Consider the following 26,788-nt stretch of genomic DNA (forward strand, 5'->3'; position numbering starts at 1 on the left):
TAAGCAGGTATGATTTTTGCTGTACTATTATACCCAAGGCAACAATAGCTCTCCCTGTCTCATACTGAGTTTAATACCTTAGTGCACAAAATTCCTAAACTGCGGAGTTAGAACAGTGACTGAAGACTGGAACTAAATAATAATTGTATCCTTAGATGCATATAACTGTGATAATTGTACCCTTTGAACCCATTTGTATCCTTTCCCATTCTCTTCACTAAAGTTGTATGTCAATGGAACAAGAAGACACTAGGTCCTGCTAGTTTCTTTTCCCAGTATTTTCTCAGCAGACTTTTAGCAACAGAATAGTGTAAGCAGCAACAGGATTGGTCCCACTGCGAGAGTTTCAAAGCCCTGAATGAAACAGTGATGTTGGTAAATACAGCTCAAATGTCATTCAAGCTTGAACAAGTGAAGGACCCTAATTTTGTTGCAAAGGGTTTCAAGTTTCTGCCACTCAACTCCTGCATGTGCCCAGTCCATTTCATCTTGACAGGAGCTGAGCACATGTGCATCAGAAAACTTGATATTTCACCTGTCCACTTCATTTCTGATCTCAGAAACCCTGAGAACACCTGTGTACCATGTCATACTTGAAAATGAAGCTGCAGAGACCATTTTCTCTAATGGTGTCCTCTCTTTGTGTGCAGTCACAGAGCTGTTAAAAAAATCTCAAGCATGATGGAGATCCAGTAAAAATAATTTCTGTTTGAATGAATTTGAGTTTACCTCTCTGATGTCTCTAGGAAAGCTTTGACCATTAGATTTGTTAGGGAGGAGAATGGAGATACTCCACCTGTCATTGAAGTTGACACATTGTGTTTAAAATAAATTAAAATTCATGTGATCTAAAAGAGGAAATAAAGCGTTTTCAAGGCTGCCTATGTTAGTAGTTAAGGCAGTCATCTGAAAATCTTTGCTTCCAGAGCTCCTGATATGAGCACTGTGTGCAATGTTCGAGTCATGTCAACTGCTGAAGCAGCAGCTGGAGCAGAGAGCCCAGCACCAGGAGACATGCATGAAAATGTAATGTTTGCTCTTCTTCACCCTGGCTCTATCAGTCATTTAGTGGTACACTGCTACATGGTAGTGTCTCCTCCAAAAAACTCGAAGCATGACATTCACAAAGTTAAGTGAGGGCAACTATCAGTCCATGCCTTCTTTGTGAGCAATCCAAGGCATCCTGAGCTGTTCCAAGCTTTTCTGCCATATAAAGAAATATGGTATTTCTTCTGCTAGTAGAAACACCCCAAGTTAACTTTGTCGAACAACTTTTATATGGAGGCTTACTTCTGTGATGCCCAAAGTAAATTGTTGTAAAGAACAGTTTATTCTCACAAAACACACTGCCAGGAGGAAGAAAAAAAAAATTAAAAAAAAAAAAAAAAAGAAGGAAATAATGTCACATTTCAATGATTTTCACTTTTATGCTGATTCACTTATACAGATCCATTAGGAGGCAGAAAAGGAGGGACAAACTTACAAAGTCATTTGCTGATGATAATTCATATTATTTAAAAGACTACACAGGTCAGTACCTTGATATCACTTATAAAGAATTTCAAGTCTTAAGAAGAGGTTGAAATCAACAGGAAAGGGGGAACAGAAAGAGAATAGACTTTGTAATCAGACACTGCACAATAAGTACATGATATTTTGTTTGCTGTGGGACACAGCTTCTTTTTTTTACATATCACTTTCATGCATAGTCATAAGGAAAAGTGAGGCTCAGTACTTTGTTTGGGATGCTCTCATGAAATATTTTTTGTGTTTTTGTCTGTCCCCCAGAAATATTATCAATGAGACTCCTGGAGAACAGCCAGTTTGACAGCTCAAGGTCATACACTCCCAGCAGCAATTTAAGATGGGATAGTAGCTGGGGAATAATTATTATCCTAATGAGCTTGATTCTTCTATCTGAAAATATCTACTTTAATCTTCTTAATAGTCTCCTGAAATTAACTGTATGAAGAAGAAAGAACAAAGAAGAACAGATAAGATCAATGACTTCCCTCTGTTTTGATGGAACTAATGCTTTGGTACAACAGCTACAGTGGACCGGAGTATTTAGTTGTTCCCAAAATTCTCTTGAAAACTGAAAGATGACTCCCATATACTAGACATTCCCTGTAAATAGATCTGACAGGACTTAATGGTAGCCAACTGTCAGCAGCTTCTAAGAACTTTTTACTACTATCCTATTCTTTCAATTAGTTTTTAAAAGATGGATGAAATTACAACAGAATTGAGATTTTTCAACGTGAACTTCTGCAGAAGAGAACTATTAATAATATGAGCATTTTAAATTTATCTGATCTAGACTACATAAATGGAATCATCTTTTATTTCCTACTTAAGGTTGTGAAGAAGGTTAAGTGGCATTAAATATAAAACATGTGAGAGTACAGAGACTGTGAACTTCCCCTCCCAAACTTCCCCCTACAAAACATGTAGGGATCAGTGTGGGTAGGGCAACTGAGTGTAGCTCTGAAAGAGAGTATTAAAAGTAAAGAGGTTTAGAGTCAGACTGATGCTTACTTCAGTCAGGCTGGGAAAGTGTCTTTTGGGTATTTCTTTGTGTAAATGCAGTTGTGACAGCCATTTACTCTGGATTATTCAGTGTCAATCAGCATAGACCATAATTATTGTATTAACAAGACAATTCATTAAAACTTTGATTAACTAAGTATTCTACTTTAACACAAATGACAGAACTGTAATAACTGTACTTATCTAGCTAGAAGAAATCTGAATCTGAGGTTGCCATTTATTTCCCTTCCCTTCCCTTCCCTTCCCTTCCCTTCCCTTCCCTTCCCTTCCCTTCCCTTCCCTTCCCTTCCCTTCCCTTCCCTTCCCTTCCCTTCCCTTCCCTTCCCTTCCCTTCCCTTCCCTTCCCTTCCCTTCCCTTCCCTTCCCTTCCCTTCCCTTCCCTTCCCTTCCCTTCCCTTCCCTTCCCTTCCCTTCCCTTCCCTTCCCTTCCCTTCCCTTCCCTTCCCTTCCCTTCCCTTCCCTTCCCTTCCCTTCCCTTCCCTTCCTTTCCCTTCCTCCTGCTTCCTTTCCCATTGGAGATGTGATGTTAAGCAATTTTTATGCATCAAGCACTACTGAAGGACATTTGATATTTCAGAGTCCACCCAATGAAGTGTGTTCAATTTACAGATCATACAGACAAGGTAAACAGGATTTATGTAAGAAGTACATTTTGCAGTTTCTGCCCTGCCCCATCATGAGTCAGAAAGAGAATGTGAGAGTGCATGTGGGCATGGTAAGGTACTCAGCTGAGCTTTGAACATCTGATACAAAAACCAAAAAAGCAAGAGTATTTTTCAGGTACATTAATTACATTTGATCCCTGAGAGTTTTACTCTTTTTACATAACCATCAACCTACTCTCCATTTTTTTGCCATTTTCAGACTACTTGGAAAGCACCTAGTTTGGGATGTGTTATGAGCCATCTGAGATTTCAATACTGCTTTGCTGATTTGCCTAAAGCAATATCTGGCACACATGCGTGCATAGATATATGTATCAAATGAGTAAGTCTGCAAGCTTCTGAAAGATGCCTGGCAGCTATCATCTCCTCATTTTGCACACAGGTGTTGTACAACATCTTCATCGCCTTCACCCAGATGCACAAGTACGAAGAGATTGAATCCATTGATATCCTTGCTGGCTTTGCTCGCTTCTTCGTTGTGGGTCTGGGTGGCATGCTGTTTGGTGTTGTCTTCGGGTTTGTTTCAGCCCTCATGACTCGATTCACCCACAACGTCTCCGCTATCGAACCCCTGCTGGTCTTCATGTTCAGCTACCTGTCATACTTGTGTGCTGAAATCCTTTACGTCTCAGGTATCTTGGCGTGAGTATTCCTTGTGCCTTTTCAGATGCTCTCTTGGGGAAAGGGGCAATGTTTCATGGAGATGGTTTACTTGAGATTGATGTTGTACTAATATCAACATTTTCAGCCTCAGGCCTACAGTAAACAGCTACTAAGTAGTCTGTAAGTGCAGTGATAATTAGGAGAAGCAAGCCTACACTCAGTGTAGGCAGAGATGTACTACTGAGGAATAGATATCTGTGCTGACAATTTTTTTTTTATTTTTGCCCCCTGGAAAAAAAAGTCTTACGAACTGTGAGTATGATGTCTGCTGTTGCCACCAATTGACAGTTTTCTGTTCCACAGAGCATGAGGGAACAGTCTACCTCTGGTAGAACCAGTTCAGTGAGAGAATGGATTCATAATAAACTTGTGTATGTGCCTTTATGCTAAGCATTCAACACTGGATAAGAATAGAGATGAAAAGTAATGAATGGAAATTTAAAAACTTAGGAATGTTAGGGTTATTGCTCTTGTGTATAGTTTTGAAAATCATTTATGACATGATTTATTGGAATTACACTAGGTTTGAGTAGCATTACTGGAAGAAGAGAAAGGAATGGGGGGTAAAAGTGAGAGACATTAGGGTAAGACTGCTTGTAAGGAGATTCGAAGGATTCTGCACCTAACAACTCTTCAGAAGAAGGAAATGTAAAGAACAGGCCACTTGGCAAGGTAGCTAAAGCTGTAGCTAATGCTGTGAGATGCTATGGGGATCAGTGATCGGCTAGTGGGTGACTTTGAGCTCATGTGCCAGTGGAGTCTTTGTGGATTTTGGTCTCTTGGAGGACAGGAATCTCCAGAAAGATGCTTCCTGTTGGGGGCAATTCAGTTGACAAAGGTAATAAATAAAAGTATGTAACTGTTGAGGTATTTACATCTGCTCATTTCTACCTGTCAAACTCAGGTTTGGTTAGCTTCATAGAATGACTGGCTTTGTACTAACTCTGGAAAGCCAGATTAGAATATTATCCATATTAAACAACTATTTGATAAGAAATGAGTTTCTCTGAGCTATGAGACAAAGGAATTGAGTCTTGGGCTTTGTTTTTTGTCTCCAACATCTTTGCTCTTAGGTATCTGAGATACTTAACCCTAACCCTAAAGTTAGGGGGATGAGCAGGATGAGACCTACTACATAGTGAGCACTAATACCACATGGGCTCTTTCCTACCAGCACTGCCCAGAATACTGCTTCCTTGCCTACCCATTACACTATACTACATACCTCTATATTCTCTAACTTGTGATTTTCATTAGGGCACTGAAGTTGTTAGTAATAAAAAATGTTAGTATAATTGGGATTTATTGTTCTTACTGCTTCATTAAGAAAATTATTGCTTGTTTTGGGGATGGGAACTTATTGTCACCCTTCTAAATTACTGAGGAATTCATTCATTTTTCACTTATATCATGAAAGTTGATTATGCATGTATCTCTGAAAGTCAACAGTATTAAAATTTAATGCCTAATGACATTGCCTTAGAATGTCCTTGGACCTGCTCAGTTCTACCCAGAATACCCTTGAGATTTCTTCAACAGAAATTAAAAGAACAGAAACTAGATAAAGGCTTATTTAGTGAGCCGTCAATGTTCTCCAAATTTACAAGTTTGGAAAAATATCATCACAAGAAGCCCCCAAAGACTAAATAACATCAACAGGAATTAGATAGATGATGGAATATATTATTAGCCTTGCACTAAATCTATCTAATCATCTACAGCTGTGGAAAATGAAGGAGATAAGAGTAAACTGTTCAGTAGTCCTGCTTGAAGACTACTGCTCAACATGAATATGACAAGTATCTGTGTTGGGTCATGGCTGATACCTCTGAAACTGGCTCTAGCTTGAGTAACAAAGACTAAAGAGTGGAAAAAAATTCCTTTCCTTCCTTAGGAGCACTTTCCACACTCTGGTTAACTAAAAGGAATGAAGGACGTATCTGTAGGGTAATTAAATTTTCCCCTGCTGTGCAGCAGTGGACTTCTATGGGAGGAGAATTTCTGAAGCTTGTCCTGGTCCTGCTGATCTGCCAACCAGCTGGCAAGGACTCACTGGAGTCTTTGATCCCTGCATAGAACTACAGCCATGTTCTCTTTGCCTTGCACCTCAAGGCAAAGATCACTCAGAGGCAGGTTATGTCCCTCTAATTAATACAGCCACAGCCTGGTACAAAATTGACTGCCCTTTGTTTGATACTCAAATATTTGACGCTTGGTGGTTGTGCGTTATGCATTCAGAATAAAAAGGACTTTGAACAGGAATGTGATATCCTCATTTCCCCTCAAGGGAAGCTGACTGATTTGCTTCCTTTTTCCTGTATACAAAATGGATTCATAAAGCTGTATGAGTTCTTTTACTTAACTGAAATAGCTAGCATTATTGAAGAAATAAAATGCTACATTATACTAGGCAGGTTAAGATTTGATAGTGAAGGCTATGAATGCAGTCTCAAGTTGCTATTAAATCAAGAACAAACAAACAACAACAAAAGCAGTTTGTGGTTGCTCTCTGATGTTTTACCTCCTACAGGATGACAGCATGTGCAGTGACTATGAAAAAATATGTGGAGGAGAATGTTTCCCAGAATTCCTACACAACAATAAAATACTTCATGAAGATGTTGAGCAGCGTCAGCGAGACCCTGATCTTTGTTTTCATGGGAGTGTCTACAGTGGGGAAAAATCATGAGTGGAACTGGGCTTTTATTTGCTTCACTCTGCTTTTCTGCCTCATTTGGAGGACACTAAGTAAGTCAGTTTTTGCAGACAACCTGGTCTGCATCTCTGAAAGAAATCTTTTAGAGCAAAGGTATGTTAGAAAAACTGGTGCAGACTGGTATAACCAGTTTAATAATGAATTTACTAGGCATGCATTACAGACAGCTTCATTTCATATATCCACACATACAGAAAAAGAAGGAAAAACATCAAACAAATCTTAATGCCAGTTTTCAATCACAGACTACATGATTAAGTAAGAATAGAACATATTAAGCAAAATTGAAACATTGTCATGATTATGCCTATACAGAAGCAGACGTCTTAGTTAACTATACGCCTGTGGATAAGTGGGCTTCACAGTATTTTCATCACATTGTGTAACCGTTTAGCCAGCTGCCGACCAGCACCCCACGTCCTTTTCTTCTAGGCAGATTTCCAGCTGCATTTCCTCAAGTCGATAGCACTGCACAAGGTTGCAATCCATGCTATACTAATGATCTTCACAAGTCAGTTTGGACACTGAGGTTTTAAACCACTAGAAAGTAGTGCCTATGAAATTATTCAATTTCTGCATGCAGTATTTTCCTGTTCTTACAAAGGTCTCCTACTTCCTCATCTATGAGGCTATGATTCCTTGAGCATGGGCAGAGGATTTCCTAGAGGATGTCACAATAGCTGTGGGACACCATTTCTCATCTTCTCCTGATGACAAGAATGGGCCAGCAGTAACTTTGAAAAGTTGAGAAAGACAGAATGGGAAGACAAGGAAGATGAACTGTGCTCTTTATAAAAGTACAGATTGAATGTATGCAGCTTTCCCTTGGAAAAGGTGACGAGCCAACAGAAAGTATGTGCACAATAATCAGAGGACCAGTGGTTCAGAGAGACCAGTACATCTGATGTTTTAATAGCTGTCTACTGCAGAACTTCTGATCTAGAAAAGGAGACAGACAAAGCATTGCTTATGCACTGGAGAAAGTATTACAGGCCCTTATACTCATGGGAGATTTTAACTATGCTAGTATTTGTTAGAAGGGCAATATGGCTATCCAGGAGTTTTCTGAAAAATGTTGAACAAAATTTCTTGATGCATTTGTCAATGAGGCAACCATGAATTATGCTTTGTCTTTTCTTCTACTCGCATAGAAGGAAGGAACATCTGAAGATGTGAAGATCAAGGGCAGCTCTGACTGCAATGACCATGAGACTGTGAAAAATAAGATCCTGAGAGGTGCAAGCTAGTAGACAAACATCAGGATTACAGCCAACCGTATCCTGGGTTGCATCAAGATATGTGTGACCAGCAGGTTAAGGGAGGTGATTCTGCCCCTCTACCCTGCTCTCATGAGCTCCCACTTAGAGTACTATGTCCAGTTCTGGTCCTTCAACACAAGAAGGACATGAAGCTGTTGGAGAGGGTCCGGAGGAGGGCCACGAAGATGATCAGAAGGCTGGAGCACCTTCCCTACAGCAACAGGCTGAAAGAGTTGGTGGTCTCCAGATTGGAGAAGAGAAGGCTCCGGAAGGACTTTGTAGTGGCCTTGTAGTACCTGAAGGGGGTCTCCAGGAAAGCTGGGGAGGGACTTTTCATAGGGAAATGTGGCAACAGGACAACAGAGAATGGTTTTAAACTGGAAGAGAATAGATTTAGACTAGATATTAGGAAGGAATTCTTTTCCGTGAGAGTGGTGAGACTCTGGAACCTTTTGCCCAAGGAGGCTGTGAATGTGTTCAAGGCTAGACTGGATGGGGCTTTGAGTAACCTGGTCTAGTGGGAGGTGTCCCTGTCTGTAGCATGGGGCTGGAACTAGATGATCTTAAGGGTTCCTTCCAACTAAGACTGTTCTGTGATTCTATTATTCTGTGATTCTAGTGACATCCCTCAGGGCTCAGTGGAGGGATCAGCATAGCTTTCATTAATGACCTGGAGGGTGGAATGGAGTGTACACTCAGCGAGTTTGCAGCTGACATCAAGCTGAAGGGAGTAGTCAATATAATGGATGGCAAGGCTAGTATTCTATGAGAACTGAAGAGACTGGAAAAAAAGTTCTGAAGGAGAGCTCCCAAAGCTCAGAAAAAGCAATGTAGAATCCCTACATCTTGGTTGCAATTTTGGTTGCATCTTGGTTGCAATCACTCTATGTACTAACACAGGCTGGAATTAGCTTTGTAGAGAAGGACCTCACTAGGTAGACAACAGGCTGAACAAAAGTTGAAGTGTGCCTTTTTGGTAAAGAGGAACAACTGCATCCTGCACTTCACTAGCAAGTGTGTAGCCAGTAGGTCCAAGGAAGAATTTCTTCCTCTCCATTCAGCAACAGTAAGAGTATTTGCTGTGTCTGGAGTGCTGTGTTCAGTTTGGACTTCCTGGTAAAGAGGTCATGGATTAAGTGCAGCAGAGGCTTCCAAAGTGGCGAGCGCTGGACATGCAAGAAGAGTCTGAGAGCTGGCTCTGCTCAGCCTGAAAAAGAGGTAGCTTGAAGTAGCCCTATTGATATCTACAAGTAGTCGGTCAGAGGATAGAGAGATGATGAAGCCAGAATTCACAGAGGTGCAGTAGGATAAGAGATAGCAGATACAAGCTGGAACACTAAAATTTTTAAATAGAGAGTAGGAAATAATTTCTTAATGTAAGAGTGCTCCGCTGTTATAAATGCAGCACAGCTCTCAGTCCTTGAGTGCATTCAAGACTAGATTGGAACTCTGAACAGCCTGATCTGATTAGATGCTTTGAGCAGGAGTTTGAACTAGATGACCTTCAAAGTTCGTTTCCAACCTACAGTACTCTGAGTCTGGGACAAACTAAGTGTTGGCACTGAGGAACTGACATTCAGATGACATTTTGTAGCATTCTGAAGTGGTTCATTCCAAACTCGAATAGAAAAACAAAGCAGGAAGAAATAGTGGTTTGACTCTCAAAGTTGATAGAAGCTTTAGTATCTTTGAAATTCAAGACCTGGAGGAAGGCATTTAACTAGAGGAAAAAGAGGAAGATCTATGGAGATTCAAAAATATGCATGAGAACAGCCCTGTTATATGGTGTTGACATAAGTACTCAACCACAGAGGTGATACGACTCTTGCAGGCTGACAGCAAGAAGGCAGTAATTATTAAATATTTTCTTTCTAATTTTGGACAAAGCATAGTCTGTAAGTTTTTAAAAGCTTAATTTTGGAGTCCATATAGAAATATCTTTCAGACAAAGACAGCAAAATTGCTTTTGTAATACAAAGGTCACTTTTCTGCCACGTTCGTTTATCTCTCGGACGTCTAGGTGAGTGCTAGAGTTTTCTTGAGGAGGGCCAAAATATTTGTCTTGAACTTGCTTGCCAAAATGATTGCATCATTTTCTCTGTAGCTTGAATAAAGTAAGAAGAATTGGCCCAGAGGTGACACCTCACATAACACAGTTTCAATGTGAATAGTTGATGTCTAGCATAGTGTATTAGGCTTGTATGTGAGTAGTTGATGTCTAGCATAGTGTATTAGGTTTGTCTGCCCAATATTCAGCACTTATTTCTGCAGCGTAACAGTTTACACAAAATCATAAGACACATGTCTTATGATAAAGAAGATTAAGAGAAACTCAAGCAGTTCACTAAATGTACTCTATAAAGCAAAAACTGCAGCCCTTGCACAGCCACAGACTGTCTGATTAACTTTTTATTAACAGGGAAATGAAAGCAAAGAAATAAACAGAATTACAGAGACAATAAACTGGGGGATTCAAAATTAAAATGCTATTACTTTCTGCCTTTCAGTAAACCTGTCCACAGGACATGTTAATAAATAACTGTTCAAACATTTTGGGCAGATCATGTGCAGAAAGCAGGAAACATTGCAAGGGAAAGCACACGAAAAAATGTTTTCTAGTGGTTTACCTTTTTTTTCACAACATTTCAAAGAACTGTTCAATATAAGTATAGGAAGTAAATCTTTTCCCCTAATCTCACTTCAAAACCCATATGTACATTTAAAACTTGAAGCAGTTAGTAAATATACTATTTTACTAAGATATTTTTTCACATAAGGCAGATACAGCAGTTGATCAAAGAGAACTTACCAAAAAAAAAAAAACAAAAATCAAAAGAAATGTCTGTCAACAGCTTCCTAGGACAAGATGTTGTTTTGTTTTAAATAGTCTTTTCCTGCTTGCCTAATACTAATGCTTTTTGTTTATTTGTTTGTTTTTGTTGTTGTTTGTTTTTTGGCCTTTCTAGGTGTATTTGCCCTCTTCTACATTAGTAACAAGTTCCGAACGTATCCTTTCACCTTCAAAGACCAACTCATTATTTCCTACAGTGGTCTTCGAGGAGCCAGCAGCTTTTCTCTTGCGTTCTTGCTTCCAGTGAAACTCTTCCCAAGAAAAAAATTGTTCATAACTGCTACACTTGTAGTTATATATTTCACCGTGTTCATCCAGGTAACTGTATTTCTTAATGAGTTGCTTTCACGTACCTGAGGTGATTAGTTTATTCCACTTGGCTTACAGTGCCCTGCAAGGAGGAACTGGATCTTCTGGATGTCCCATGCTCTTTATTTCCCCATACAAAGATTTCATATACTTTAGAGTGCCCATGAAACTCTACACACTTGTGGTTAGGCACTTAGATCCCATCAGAATGTTTCAACATGTTTTGTTTCTGTATCCTCTTTTTAAATGCCAGATTCTCTAGTTGTGCAATAGGGAATTGGGAGCAGCTGAAAATGGTTTCAACATCACAAAAAAATAATAATTTTGAAAATACTGAAGTGTCAGGATTGTAGGGACCTCGAAAAGACAATGTTTTCATTCAAGTGAAGTTTTTTTTTGTGTGAAATTTGACAAAGAGTCACTTACCTTACATAGTTAAAATGCCTTGATAAATATGATACTGATTTTAAAAATATCCATATATATATATTGAGTTTTTGAGTTTTAATCCTCTTCCAGTTTAACCCCTAATTACTCTAAGAGAAAAATTTTCTGACAGATTAAAATGAAATCCATTTACTTGCTTTCTCTCTCTTTTTCTTTTCTTTTCTTTTTTTTTTTTTTTTTTTTTTTTTTTTTTTTTTTTTTTTTGGAATGTTTATTAACATTTTAACATCTTAACTCATTTTTTCCAAATGCAGGGAATCACAATTGGACCATTGGTCAGATATCTGGATGTTAAAAAGACCAACAAAAAGGAGTCCATCAATGAAGAAATTCACATGCGAGTAAGTTTTTGATATCAGTAGCTGGTACTCTAAAAAGAAGAGAAGAAAGGGTGTTTTAGCTCTGGATGCAGTTTAGAAAATTTGGAGGAAATCCTAGGCATAATATTTAAAACATGATTTTTCATTTGAACCCATAGTAACTGCCATATTTGTACCATAATAGTCACAGCATAGCAGATCTCTTACATCTGGATGCTTGTAACTGTGGTAGGAAAGACACATAGAAGTAGAATTTATTAAATGCACTTATCCTTTCCAGCTAGATTTGTCAGATACCTTTGTTGTTATCTTTTGATTGCTTATAAACACTGACACCTTAAAGTTTTAAAGTTTTACTGAACTGAAATGTGTTGAACCATTGGTCTGCAAATCTCACTCCAAATTATTCTGAATAATGGTATTTTTCCCTTTCAAACATTTGCTTTAGCTCTCAAGTTACCGATATACAAAATAACAAAAAACTGCTCAAACCGACAGTGGCACTAAACAAAATATAAGTACATGCTTTCCTTTTCACAGTAGCAATGTATCCAAAATTAACTAAAAGTTGTGCCTTAAACACATTCAAGGACACTGGCAAAATCAGAAAATCTCAACTGATTTCAACTTGAGGTGAACTTAATTCTTGCTATTTCAGCTTTTACACTTAGCTTTCAATAAACTAAGTTTTGTTTAAAATCAAAATGTATGAAGAATTGGTCATTTTCTATCTATTTATTTCTGTAATGCTGGAAACACACAAAATAAAGATGATTGAAGATTCTGATTGTAGTGATGCCGTTCTCATGATAATATGCAAAATCATCAGAGGATTTGCAGTCTCAGGGTAAAAGTTATAGTGTAGAGTACCTGCTGTCATGCATGTGGAAGGATGTCAGGTATGCTAAGAGGAGACTTGCGTGACAAACCCAATAATTTAGGTTTTGGTCATGGTAGACAAAGAAGAGAATGCTGCTTGGATGCTCAGTACTGTTTTCTACTGGGAACAGTCCTTTACATGGGTCTGTGTTTTGCTAAGTGGTGGTAAGATTATGGTATATTGACAGAATTACCACTTCAATCAACATATTGACACAGCAGCCATGCACAGGACCCGTGACAGTGCATAATGGGATATTGGCCCTGATTTTTAGATGTTTTCAGAATTAACTCACCCTCCCCATTTAATAATCTCAAGATCTTGTCAACAGTTGCATATTTGTGGTGACACCATTTTCTCATAATGACCGCTTTTTTTTTCTCCAGTTGATGGATCATTTGAAGGCTGGTGTTGAAGATATATGTGGACATTGGAGTCATTACCAGCTGAGAGATAAGTAAGCATATCTTACTCAAACTGTTACAATAAAATAGCCTATCATCTGTGATGTAAAATAAAAAAAGTAAATAAAATAAGAAATCCATCTTATGCCACACGAGGCAAAAATAGCATGAAAATATTTGAGACATTCAATGTCTCTTTTTAAAGGTAAACTCCTGAGTAATCACTCTCTTGGGAGTGCAGTGCCTATATGCTGTCTGCTAAAATGCTTCTGCACAAACAGGGAGAAAATGAACCCTTCTTAAAGAAAAACACGGTAGATAAACTCATGTTGCCTGCCTCAGCTTTGGATGCTGTGTGTATGCTTTGGCATAAATCTTTGATCTGTGGCAGTGCTTCCTTAGGATTTAGATTGGATTTGGAGGAGGGAGTGGTGTTTCACCGCCTCTCTCTTTAAGCCTCTTTGGCAAATATTATCCTTTGTAGGTGAAAACGAATTCAGTGATAGTTACCCATTTGTTCTTACAGGTCTTTGTACTCAGTCAGCTTTAAATACATAGCATGTAACATATATAACACTGCAGCAATTAGTGGAATATAAGTATCTATTAGCCAAGTTGATAGCTTCAAGCTAGTCTTTACTCAGAAACCACAGAACCTGTGATAGGTCTTCTACGAGCAAGATAAGGTGATTTTTTTGAAGTTTTGTGGATCCAGGCATTGCTCAGAAGAGACCAACCCAACATTCTGAGCTGCCTTCTTCCCCAGGTGATTGCAGTGGTCATGCTGGCCAGCACCTCAGCATGTGAATGGAGGTGTAGAGACATACCTTCCTTTTTCTCAGAAGCCATGGGCTAAATGTTGTCCTTTAGGCTGTGCTTAGACTTCTGTGCCTGAGTCCTTTGGCTTACCTTTCAGTACTGGAATCCAGTAATCCAGATTGGTGTCTGCTGGGACATGTTGCAGCAGCCATTACAACTGGGTTTTCCCTATGGGAGTGCAAAGAAGAAGGCTAGTTTACATACAGTTCTTGTCCCATCAGGGTATGAAGATGCAGATAGGGCACATAACTGGACCTGGATGCCGAAATGTCTTTCTGGTTCTCAAAGTAGAGATAGCTTTAGGCTACCCTCTGAAGCTACATCAATGCCTGTGCGGCCAATAGGCTGAACAAATCACTCCTGAAGCAGTAATTCCATTCAAATAACTGCATTTCCACATTCCAGTCAGGAAAAAGTATTATTTCTTCTAGAATTTACATCTCGGCAACTATGATAATTTTGTCAATTTTTTTTGTGAATGTAATGTTTCAGTTCAGAAGCAGAATCAAATAGCACATTGTATGTGAAAACATTTAATGTAAGATAATTGTATTCACTAGATTTTTCTCTGTAGCTTTAAAGATGCCTAGCATATGTGTATCAGAATTAATTTGATAACTAGATTCAGATAACTAGAATTAATTAGATAAATAGATTAAAAAGAGATAGCACTCCAAATAGCTGCCTGGTACACAGAAAAACATAAAGAGCTCCATTTTCGGTGGAAACTTTTATATACCTGTCTTTTCTATTAAAGTATAAAGACCAGATTTTAAGAAAGGAAAATGTGCAAACTCTATTGCTTTTTCTTAGCATTGTGGAATGCATTACCTTGCTGTGAGAATATGTTCCTTTGATGGAAAGCTGTAAGAGAATTTGCTGCTATGCTGACAAACATCTGCCTGAAAGGACATACCTGTTCCAAACCACACACATACATTCACACTTAAATTATGCCATACATTAGAGATATTTTTCAATCTGCAGCATGCGTGTACATAGCACTTTGAGGTCCATTCAACTCCTCTGACATTCAGAATACAAAGAAATATATTTTCTCCGCTCTAATTGTCGGGATTCAAAATTATCAGCAGCATAATGGGCCCAAAATACTTCAGGGGCATTTGGAGCATTATTGGTGGCTGGCTGAATAGGCCAGGATTACTGTAAGAGCAGCTGCTGCTGTTATGCTCTATTAGAATACAATGTTTGTACGAAAGCATGGAAACTGGCCACGTTCTTTTCTTACGAATGTGGTAGGGTTATATGCAAACACATTCCCAGCCCTTTTTTTTTGTTTGTTTTGATTGCAGTTTTATTCTTTCTGTCATCCAGTGGGTTTCACAATCTCTATGGACCAGCAAACCACACCAAATGTGCCCCTAAAAGTCTCTGTTCACTTGTACTTCAGGGATCCACTGGATCCTCCAATTTAGATTCAGTTTCTACTGCTAATTTATGTGTGCAAATTTGAATGAACATCAGCTTATTTCCATAGAAATAATAATAAAAAAAAAAAAAAAAAAAATCCCTACCCTTTATTTTGGCATCTCTTTTACAGATTTAAGAAGTTTGACAACAAGTATTTGAAGAAAATCTTAATTCGGGAACATCAACCCAAATCCAGCATTGTGTCACTGTATAAAAAGATGGAAATAAAACTGGCCATTGAGATGGCTGAGAATGCCATGAAAATTTCAGAATCTTCCACAGCTTCTTTACAGTGAGTATGGGATTCTTTATCCTTTGCAGAGTAAGGACAAGATGGAAGGAGAGAACAAAGAAGAACCACCCAAGAAATTTTATGACTTTAACAGAGAGGAGAGACTTTTATGACTTTAACAGGAGGATGACTTTAACATAGTGAGGAGAGAAGGTGTTTTGGGCCAGCACTTTGGCACTCATCATATTTGCACATTGATTCTTTGTTCATAGAGTGAAAATTAAGAATAACCACCTTTTTTTTCCTTTTTTTCTTTTTTTTTTCTTCTTTTTTTTTTCCTTTCTATATTTTTCTTCAGTGATGGGCAGTTTGGAAGAGACGTCATGAGTCAGGTGTGGAAGGGTTTTGCTCATCACTGCCAGCTGCTGAGAGAAGTGAAGGAGAGGATAGAGGAAAGGTCTTGATTCCAGTATCTCAAGCAGAAGAGAACAAATTTCCTTTTAGCATTTGCAGGTTTTTTTACTTCAGATTTCAGTCCCTCAAATTTTCTTATATTTTGGTACTTCTGTACCCAGCACTAGCAGAACATGGTTGCAGAGAAGATAAGAAAATGGAAAAAGAGACAGGAGGGGACACAGAGAACACTTTCTGAAACTTACTCTGGATTTTCAGCAGGGAAAATAAGAAATTTATATCAGTAAGGTTTCCTAGTTTTCTCAGTACACTAAATGAATGCTAGTTCTCCCAAGGCATATGCCCTTTCATTTTGCAGCATCCTTTGGCATGGGCCAGCATATCTTCTTTAGTGAATGCCCTTCTCACATCTCCCTAAAAAGTTCAAGTAACAACAGGAATTTAAACTAAAATCTCTCTTGAAACTGACATAATCGTGTCAAGATTCATCTACTTTCTTGAAACTGAAGTCAGTTTGCTGTGTAAGACCTAGCCCTTCTCTTTCTAAGTCATTCTTTGCCAAATGGATCATATTAAAAGAGATTGTGTGTCTGCAGGCTCCTTTCTGTCTGCTGTATTCCCTTAACTGCTCTGAGTCTAGAGTAAATGTGCAAGGTTGGTAGACTGTCTATGGTAAACAAACAATTTTCCTTTCTTTTTTCGACAGAAAGAGAAAATAAGACAAATTGCTTCAGATTAGTTCAGAAATTCTCTCCTGAGATAATTATTTAGATCAAAAAATATTCTACAATAAACAGCTGAGATGATAGACTAAGATTTGCCAGCTCTACTTTAGCTGCAACTGAATTTTACTGTGCATCAATCTGTGATGTACAGTTTTTCCTACTGAGATAGCCTTTTTAAAAATAAAATGTCACCTTTAAAAAAGGTGTAGCTTTCCTGTAGCTTGGAAACTTTCTGGTCCATGGGGGCTACAAGAGTGTTTCAGGAAAATACAAGCTTTCTCAACTCTGTTCTTGAAAAGGTCTCTGGTGCTGAGCCCTGGAGGAGGCAGAATAGTGAGCTAATTGGATCTGTGGTCTGAGCCAATGCAGCAGTTCTTATACCTCTGTTCTTTTGAGTAATTAACTAAACTTGCCTAAGACTAACATGTTTCTGAATGAGAGCATAGATCGATTAAATATTGTCTGTCCTTAGATGGGATACAAAAATCTGGCCATGAGCCCGTAGCAATTTGAAGCCAATTTCCACCTTATACCATATAAAGCAGTATTTGCAGTGCCATGGTAGTGAGAAAAATGATCAGCAATTCTGGCCACTTCAGTCGTGTTAGAGACACATGGGGAAATACTCTATAACAATCAAGGCAGCTGTCCAATGCTGTGGATTAGCTCTGTGCTCAGGTATTGAATTCACGTGGGTGGGAGTCCTGTAGGTGAAGTTAGTATTCAATATGCAGTAAGCATTTTCAGTGTGAACTGGAGAAATGGAAATAGAACATTATGTTATGATGGCTTGGAGAATATCAGTCTTAGAAGTAAGGATTTTAATGGCAAAAACATAGCCAAGCAAATACAATTAAAACTGTGTTTTTATGGTTGCATTTTGGGGAAATACTCCCTATAAATACCTATTAGAGAGATGTTTCACTTCTGACATTTTATTTATTTAACTCACTTCAAGAGATAGGCTATAAGCCTTCAAATGACTTAGGACTGGTCACTTTTTCTGTACTGACATGTGGACAAGTATGCAACTAGAAATGTAAATAGGTAATCTGATGTCATCTGCTCATTATTTCCTCCTGTTTGCTCCCATCTTCAAGTTGCAAAGGCCTAATGGAGACATCGGGTGAAATGAGGATCAGAAAGATTATTCCCTGTGACATCAACGTCGTTTGTATCAGCTATGGTTATTCAATTTGCTGCACAAAAACAATCCAACGCTGTGTTTTAGAGAGCAGTACAAGTTAACAGGCTGATTGCCATTAGCTTATGTTTGCTTTCACAGTTGTGCCCTAGCTTCTCAGTCCCTGTCTTATCCAAAGAGAACTTCAAATAGGGGCTGCTGAGAGACTAGTTTCCTTGATCTGGAAAGTAGCATACATGGGCTGTCCTACAGCCTGGGATATGCCAGACTCAATAAGGGAGAAAGGTGCACTGAAAATACTCACATAAGCCTGGGAATTTGAAAGCATAACTGGATCCTCTCGGTGTTATCCTTGAGAGCTGGAAGCAAGTAAAACCTATCCAAGCAACCAACTAACCAACCAATCAAACAAAAAATCTAGCTGGATTGAAATTAGATGTTTCTGTTGGTCTGTTTTCCCTGCTGGTAAATATCTAGGTTTGTTGTTGCTGGTACTGGGAATTGATCAGTGTCAATCATACCTTAGCTGGGATAGATTTCTTGAAGCTGAGATAAGATTTATGGTGAAATTCAGAAAAAGAGCACATTTCTTTCCCTCTGTCTTCTTTTATTATAGTACAAAATGTGGTAATCTTGTTAAACTAGCTGTGATTGCAAAATTCAAGCATTCAAGCAACATTCAGATGATTACAGCATATTCTTAATTAAATTTCAATCTACCTTCCTTTGCTGTTAAAATTTATTACAGAGGGAGTAAAAATTGGGGACACAAAACTCTGGCAGTACTGTACATTGATAATAATCTGTTCTTTAATTGCACAGTTTGCAAGCAGAACTTTAAGGACATCATTTAGTTGAGAATAAAGACATGATAAAAGTTTAAATAAGAGAAAAGAAGGAAAATGGAGAAAGGAAAAAAACAGAAACAAAAAGATGAACTCGACTGATTCATCCTGGATAATGACTTTCTTCTTTTCCTTTCTTTTCTTGGGAACCAAACACTATCTCTCACACAGACTGATTTAGTAAACCCAGTTAATGTTTCACAGCAGCCTTCATCTTTGTTTTGCTAGTGAAAAGGCCAGGCAGTTACAAATGACTATGCACTTCTTGTCCCAGTTTGCTAAAAAATGCAAAGATTACCATCTTTTAGGTAGTTCTTTCATTTTAAATGGAGAAATGGGCACAACACCAAAGAAACCCTGCATGTTCTCCAAGCCACAGAGTAGATCTCTCAGACTTTTCAGTTAAGATGTGCTATATTTCTTAAGGATGTGCTGAAGAGGAGTTAAAGCCAGGAGGACAGCAAAGCCCAGACCCTAATGAAGAAAAGATTCAAACAGAGGAAGAAACTGGAATGCCTGCCTGTTGGCTGCTCAGTCCAACATATGGGGAGTTTCTGATCACCCTTGTGTATTGATAAAGCCCAGGAAGGAGTCAAGTCTGCTGTAATTCATTCAGCTTTGAATGATTTTGTGGCAACACTGCTCACTGAAAGGCTCTTCGCAGTCTTAATGCTGAAATCAGTTCATGCTCTGTTTGATGACAAGAGCATTTAATCAGCTTAATATTGTATTTAAACTTTTTTATTTACAGGCACTGTAGAAACCGGCGTGATACCAAGCTCTCCCCTGCAGAGGTGGAGTCCATGAGGGACGTCCTGGCCCATAACCTGTACCAAGTGCGACAAAGGGTGCGTGAGCAACCTGCTGTCATGCAGTATTTGCTGATTGAAGGCTTTTGTTTACCCTCCCCACCTCATGGCAAGGGTGATGGTAGTGGTGGGACCAGCAGCAGCTATGCAGAGAAGGCAAGGAGTTCTGCCTAAGTGGAAAAATGGAAAGCAGGGTTTTCCACCAGCTCTGACAGCAGTGGGAAAAGCCAAGAATATCCAGGAGTGAGCTGTAGAGGTCAGGCTTCCCTCACTGAACCTGCAACTTAGAAACAGCTTTTGAGGCTGACCTTCCAACCTTGTCCTTACAGGCACCCATGACCTGTAGCCTGCTCCTGCTGACGTCCACCCATCCCTATAGCCACGTGTGCCACCTGCCTCACCCTAGTTCAGCCTGTACTTCAGCCTGTGTATTTGAAGCAGCAGGCACAGGCATGTTTTATGTGTCACACCAAAAAGGCATAGCACAGCCTCTCGGGGACCCAGCATTCTGCCCAGGTATGGGAAATTGGGCAGGTGCCTTGCTTGTCAGGACAGTAGATGGTGGCAGATGGCACTGGCAGCTGCTGAGGAACCCTGGGGTAGCAAGGCTTTTTTGGGGGACAACAGGATGGCAGGTCGCCAGCAGCCATGAAACTGCAGTGCGGAGTGGTAAACATCATGTAACTGAAAGTCAGTTGGGAGGCAGGCTGCTGCATCCTCCCTCTGCATGGGAGTTGCAGCTTCCCCTCGCCAAAGGAAGAAAAAAGAAAAATTCCACATTCTCTGCAGCTTTGTCTGACAGGCTTTTGCTGCTCCCTTCAAAAATAATACCTTACTGGGGATTTGTTTTACCGAAATTTGTACAGATGCCGATGCAACCTAAGACATCCTATCTACTTAATTCAGTCTTGAACCCAGAATATGCAACTGTACAACTGAGTGATCTCATGCAGCAATGAGTTGGAGAGGATATATTACAGTAACCTTGAAATTATGCAGATAAACTAAGCTAACTTGCATAACACACATTAGCTAGAAAACACTATGCCCTGCTCATTTAAATATGTCACTATTAATATGATATTCATTCTCAATTTTGTTTGATTTGCCATGGCCAATTATCCTTATAATATTAATTTCTTATCTTTCCAGTAACAATTTGCATATATGGCTGCCTTCATTTAGATAGCTGAAATGAACTCTCTCTTTTCAAAATCAATTACAATAATGACCATTAGTGCCAGTCACTTCCTATGTGGCATTGAAAACTGTGTGCTTTGGAAATGAAAGATTGGAAGTAAAGTAATATTGCTTCTAATACTTCACTTTAAACTTTGAAGGCATGGGGATACTTTGCCCTGCCAGACCAATTTCAGAAGGAACCAATTCAGGTGAGATTTAGGCTAGATTCTGCACTTAAGTTTCTCTTGTCTTAAAATCCTCTGTTAAACATTTATTTTTATTTATTTTTTAAGTCAGAGAATTATTCTCTTCTCCTCTGTTTCACAAGATATTAGCAATAAATTAAGAAGCTTATCCTAAAAAAAAAAGTTCAGTGCTAGGGTAATATTGAGGTATAATATTAAGGGATTAAGTTCCAAATATGGAAAGCAAACTGAGCTGTGCATTGCTTTCAGGAGATACTCTCTAAGCATTACCTTTACATCTCAACATATCTGCAACTTGCTCTGGCTCAGTAATATTAATACCAAAGTTCAGAGATGGGTTAACAAGCTATCCTGAGACCTACCTGAGATCTGTTACTCCCAATTCCATGACCAGAAGAGGGCTGAGAAAGGGAGGCCAAGCTCAGAGGTGCTGACAGGCTTGTGCAGGTGGATATGTTTTATGGTGCACTTTGAGCTGACATGAGTCTACCAAAAAGGACATTGAAATCATAGTATCAAGGTTGAAAAAAACACTAAGATCACCTCATTCAACCACCAATCTACCGCCACCATGGCCACTGGACTATGTTCCACAGTGCCACATCCACATGTTTTTTGAAGACTTCCAGGAACAGTGACTCCACCAGCTCCCTGGGCAGCCTGTGCCACTGCCTCACCACTTTTTTTGAGAAGGAATTTTTCCCTGATATCCAACCTGAAATGCACCCTTGCTGAGCAGGAGCAAGGTTAGTGAGGCTGCCTTTTTGCTCAAGATACAGAAGAGACTCCTATCAAGTTGGTAGTGTGCCCTTGGCTGTGCTATCTTTGGTCTGCACAGCTTCTCCTTATTAACATCACATGTGCAAAGGGAACTAACAGGGTGTGCTTTCTGTTACAGGCATCATCATACAACCGCCACAACCTGCCTTCCAGTGCCAGCGAGAAACAGGCCCAGGAAATCCTCATCCGTCGGCAGCACAGCCTGAGGCAGAGTTCTAGGAAGGGGAATAGCTTACCTTGTGGTAGACCGGTACCTGTTATGCAAACTGCTATTCCTGTAATCAAAACACTAAAAAGTGCCTCTGCTTCTCTGTAAACAGGGCAAGAGGCACCCATCTGTATATGCTTTTTGCAACAATTAAAGTGGATGTTCTCTTCAACATGGTCATACAGCATCTTAGCAGAAAAAGTCCTTCACTTAGCATGTGGACAGCAGCATTTCTTATGCCTTCCTCTTTATAACATGGTCAGAAATCACCTACTGTGGCTGTAAGAAGTAATGTAACTTGCATTGCGGTCTCGTGCAAAATAAGAGTAAGATTTTTCTGATCAAATGTTGACATTAGATAGCATAGACATTTACAGCTGAGATAATCACAGTTCAAGAAGAAAAGCAAGTTCTTGCTGGACAAAGTTCCATTTAATTCTTAGTTGTTACCTGAAATAGGATAGGTGAATCCTAGAAGAGCATATTCCTATTCTTCGACTAAACACTAATTTTCACCAGGGGTGAAGTTGTGTTAAACTCATTTTTTTTCTGTACACAGGTTAATGCCACAAGCGTGCGCTACCTCTCCTTGCCGCAGGGCTGCAGTGGCCAGCCCAGCAGGCAGAAAGCCAGGCATGTTACTTTTACAGGTAATGGAAATGTTTTGTGCTGTATTCTGCCCTAGCAGTGAGATAATTGGCCAGTTGTTTGATGGATTTAACAGTACTCAATGAATACTCGCAAGGAAGTCGCTGGTCTCTTTAAATGAGCTACACCCTTCTCTCCTATCTTTTTATCTCCACTGTTTATACGGTTATGACTGTTGCAGTTTCTGTCTTGTTCCAGCACCGCCTACTTTTCTGTAATTTCCTCTTGCACAAATACCCCTGTGATCCCTGCAATTTAACACGTGCATGATGACTTCCGTGTAAGCCCAAGAAAGGAAACTGTTTCCTTCAGCCCCATGGACAAAACTGTAAGCGCATTTGTTAGGAGATTCTTATGTCACTAGCCTGATAAGTCTGAGGATGACACACTTCCGTGCCCACATCTCTATTTCCCAGGACAGTGAGGCTGAGAAGGAGTTTGCATACAAACCAGTCTCACTGGTACCTTGTCTGGGCTATGGCCCTACCAGTAGTGACCCTACCAGTCGCCAGTCACAGACCTCGTGCTCTAATCACTGATCTGGACCTCCTGGTCCACCCAATAGCTAACCCACAGACCTCATCTCTTCAGCATCTGCTATGGTTGCTCCAACATTTACTTCCTAAGCCTCTTATCCTACTGCCTGTGATAGCTAGCAATTTTGCATTGATGTGCATCTACACATTATGTATGAACCTCAGTCTTTCTGTCTGCTGTACTCAGACCTTCATACACACATATGCACACTATAGAGGGAGCTGCTCTCTCAGGAAAACAGAAGTAGAGTTTAGCAACAATATGGACCAGACAGTCTCGATATGGCATATGGCATGGCTGCACACACATACTGATTAGACTATATTTACATGCAACCATCTCCTTTGTATCCCATTCTTCCACTATTTTTTTCTGCTCTTGTTCCTCCCCAAACCATCCTGATCCTTTACATTACCCACTTACGATTCCTACCTTAAACATCCTACTGTAAGTAGTGTATGATCCCAAAATACTGTCCCATGGTATCCCAGCAATTACCTCATATATTCTTTCTTTTTCTCAGCTTGCTTTCTGTGAACATTTCTGTAGTAATTATTGGACAAACCAACCATCTAGTCATTACTTTTGGAGGTGGTCAGGGGTGGAACAACATGGAATTGCCCAATGAAACACACAACAGTAGTGTCAGAGAAAGCATGGAATTTAGGACTTGAATAGTCATCAGTATCTCCTTCTGTAATGTCTCTGACTCCTTTCTGAGCTTTCATTGTGATTCTGAAATATAATCAACTATCTCTGAAAATCACTCTTCATTTCTGGCCAAATTAACTGGAAGAGATTAAAACCATGTTTTTAATCATCATCTTTACATCAAACATTGGATGACAAAGATATTACATGCAGGTGCAAAATTTTTTCTTCCTTTTCTTTCTGTTTTGCTCTGAAATAAATTAAATCAGAAGAGATTTCTGTAGATAAATCATCCCCCTGGTGCTAGGCACCTACACATGTGGTGGAGGCAGAGCAGAAACCCATCTATTTAGAAGTGAAGATCAAAATTATTCTAGCTGGGGTTTTTAATTTTAATTTATTTATTCTTTTTTCTTGAAGAACAAATTCTTTCAAGTTTGGTTGTCCGGACATCATGGCAGGGAATATGCGTTTTTTTGTGTTTTTCTAAAAAACTGAAATTTTTCTACACATCAGCCTCAAACCTAGAAGCCTTTCAGACACTTTCAAAGGCTCAAGTCTTGCTAGCACAGATAGATACATTATTTTAGTGGAGTGATGAGTAAATCCTGAAGCGTTTAACATAGATGTGTTTTTACTAGTAGCTAGGCCTGCATTTGAGACCTGTCTTGTGATGTATTTGAATAATTAGGCTTCTTGGTATTGTTTCTGACTTCATTAAACTCCACAAAATATTCTCTAATGCTCTTATGAAAATCAATTATATATGAAATTCAAGGCTGAATGCACTGTGCTATAGTCTCTGTCCAACAAATAATTCAAAATGAACTCATCTAAATATAGTCTTATTACTTCTCTTTTCTACTAGAGCGTAAAGGTTTTCCTGCAGTTATAGGGGTCTTTTTAAAAGTTATCAGATGGAAGGGAAAGCTGGGTGGGGAGTCATAAAGGTATAGAAATCAAATACTTCAAATAATTTAGAATTGAATTTACTCTGAAATGAACATTCAGTTAACATTTTCTGATTCTATGATCTGTTGTAAAATGGTTTGGGTTGGAAGTGACCTTAGCATTCACACCACTTGAAATGTCTACAGCAGAAGGGAGACCTAGAGGTCTTTCTGGAGTAAGCACTCTCCAGCAAGCTTGTTTTAACTTATACATAGCACAAGCAAAAATTTTAGCAAATGAGAGGACAGAAGTGACTGTGAATATATAGATCCTTAAACTAACAGCTCTTCCTGTCATTCATTAAATAAGTCATTTCTTTGGCAGAATGTATCAGTCATAGCTTGTGGCACTGTTGTCCTTGACGAACTAAGTAGAAACCCTTTAAATTGGAAAATATCTATCCTGTCTTATTGCTCATGGGTGATTGTGGTATGTCCACATGGCCTAACAGAAGAAGGTTCTGATGGTAAAAATCTGTGCTCCTACTCAGTGGAATTAAGTGGAAGTGCATGTCCTCTTGTTTTGTGCCAGTGATCTAGTCAACATTAAATGTAGATAACTTAATAGTTATTAAGTTGTAATAATTTTGTATGTTTTGACTGTGTGACTATACCTAATGCCTGCATCTGGTATAATTTTATTCTTCATGTAGCTTTATCTCCCAAAACTTCCTAGATTTTTATGAGTTGTTTCTTAAATTAATTAATTTGCTAGTGAGTAGTCAGATTACATTTGGCCTTAAAAAGAGTAAAACATTTTGTGAACTCATCAGGATGAAAGAGACAGTTAGGGACTACTGCAGTCACATTTTTATTGTGTACTTGTAGCGCTGCAAGCTGGTAGGAGTAGGTCTGACACACCCAAAGTAATCAAAGCTCCATAAAGTCAAACTTGAAACTGGTTTCAAGTGAAACTGTTTTCTTCCCAGTTGTTAATAACAGGTGACTGGTTATCTTGATTTTCAGTGGTTCTAGGGTCTTTGTAGTCACTTTTTGATTTCTGCTGTGAGCTTTACAATGTTTTTCAAACATTGCACTAGATATATTCATGAAATCAGTAGAAAGTTGAAAGATACATGAAAGAACACTCTTGTCTGAGGAGGAATGAGTTGCTTCGTTAGATAAAGAAAGATACCTGAGTGTGTTTTCTTATTAGAGTTTCAGAGTAGAGGCAAGATCAATAAGATCTTTTAAACATTAGCATTGGGATGAACGTAAAGGTTTATGGTTATTTTTAGATCTTGTCTGTTCTCTTATTCTATAACAATTACTTAAAATCTTTCCATTTCAAGATTTAAAACCATTATGTTGTATAATACTGAATACCCTTTAACCGCCCTTGTCAACACCATGGTGTTTCTCTTTTTTTTTTCCTGCATCATAAAAATTCTGTATTTTCTTTCAGATCACCCTAGAAGTATCTCTGAGGCTGGGATCCCAGTAAAGTTCAAACCCCAGCCCCGACTACGGCCACTCGTAGCAAAGCACAGCCAGGAGGAGCTGGTTCCAATGACACACTTGGAGAGATGCGACCATTCGTCCCATTTGTCAGGTCGAAGAGGAAATACGATCAATCGTCATCATTTCACCAGAGCAGGCAATCGAGCTGCAATATCAAAGCCTCGAGGCATTGTGAGAAAACGACAGGGGTATGAGTCAGAAGAAGAGACAGAAATGATGGCACCAGCCAGGCCATTAGATATATGAGGAGCAGAGAAGAGCAATGTTTGATTCTCAAGGGCCCTTTGTGCACTGTTCCAGAGAAAATAACAAAGCTCTTGTATGAACCAAACCACAATTTTCCTTTTGGGACCAGTGCAGTCATTCTCAGATCACTTTTAAGTACTGTATCAAGGTACTTAGCGGCTCGAGGAAGATTCAAATTCTTATATGTTTATATTAAACTGGCTTTTTGGCAAAACAATGCAGGAAAGAGAGAAACATGATCTTCATAGGGATTTGGGTATGGATTTAGATAACAACAGTTGGACATTTGCAGTGTTCTAGTTGAGAGCTGATATTGCCTTCTTCTGTTCTAAACCATGAAACTATAAACTATCCAGGGGAAAGAATCACAGGGATGTGGTTAAGACATGGGTTCTCAGATTGGTAACTTCAGAGCTCTAGGCAAGTTGAACCTCAG

The 26,788-nt window shown here is 39.1% G+C and overlaps 1 protein-coding gene across 1 annotated transcript in view; it reads left to right on the top strand.

The window, feature by feature from the left end:
- The window catches only part of SLC9A4 (solute carrier family 9 member A4), a 32,065-nt gene extending 5,713 nt beyond the window's left edge, over positions 1-26,352 (top strand). The window contains exons 3-12 of the mRNA XM_048934226.1: positions 3,598-3,857; positions 6,409-6,626; positions 10,820-11,022; positions 11,715-11,801; positions 13,047-13,117; positions 15,445-15,606; positions 19,426-19,522; positions 21,770-21,901; positions 22,419-22,509; positions 26,051-26,352. Of these exons, the coding sequence (XP_048790183.1) occupies positions 3,598-3,857; positions 6,409-6,626; positions 10,820-11,022; positions 11,715-11,801; positions 13,047-13,117; positions 15,445-15,606; positions 19,426-19,522; positions 21,770-21,901; positions 22,419-22,509; positions 26,051-26,352 (1,623 nt within the window). The remainder of the gene's footprint in view (positions 1-3,597; positions 3,858-6,408; positions 6,627-10,819; positions 11,023-11,714; positions 11,802-13,046; positions 13,118-15,444; positions 15,607-19,425; positions 19,523-21,769; positions 21,902-22,418; positions 22,510-26,050) is intronic.
- The last annotated feature ends 436 nt before the right edge of the window (positions 26,353-26,788 follow it).

Source organism: Lagopus muta, chromosome 1, assembly GCF_023343835.1.
Source record: "Lagopus muta isolate bLagMut1 chromosome 1, bLagMut1 primary, whole genome shotgun sequence".
NCBI lineage: Eukaryota > Metazoa > Chordata > Aves > Galliformes > Phasianidae > Lagopus > Lagopus muta.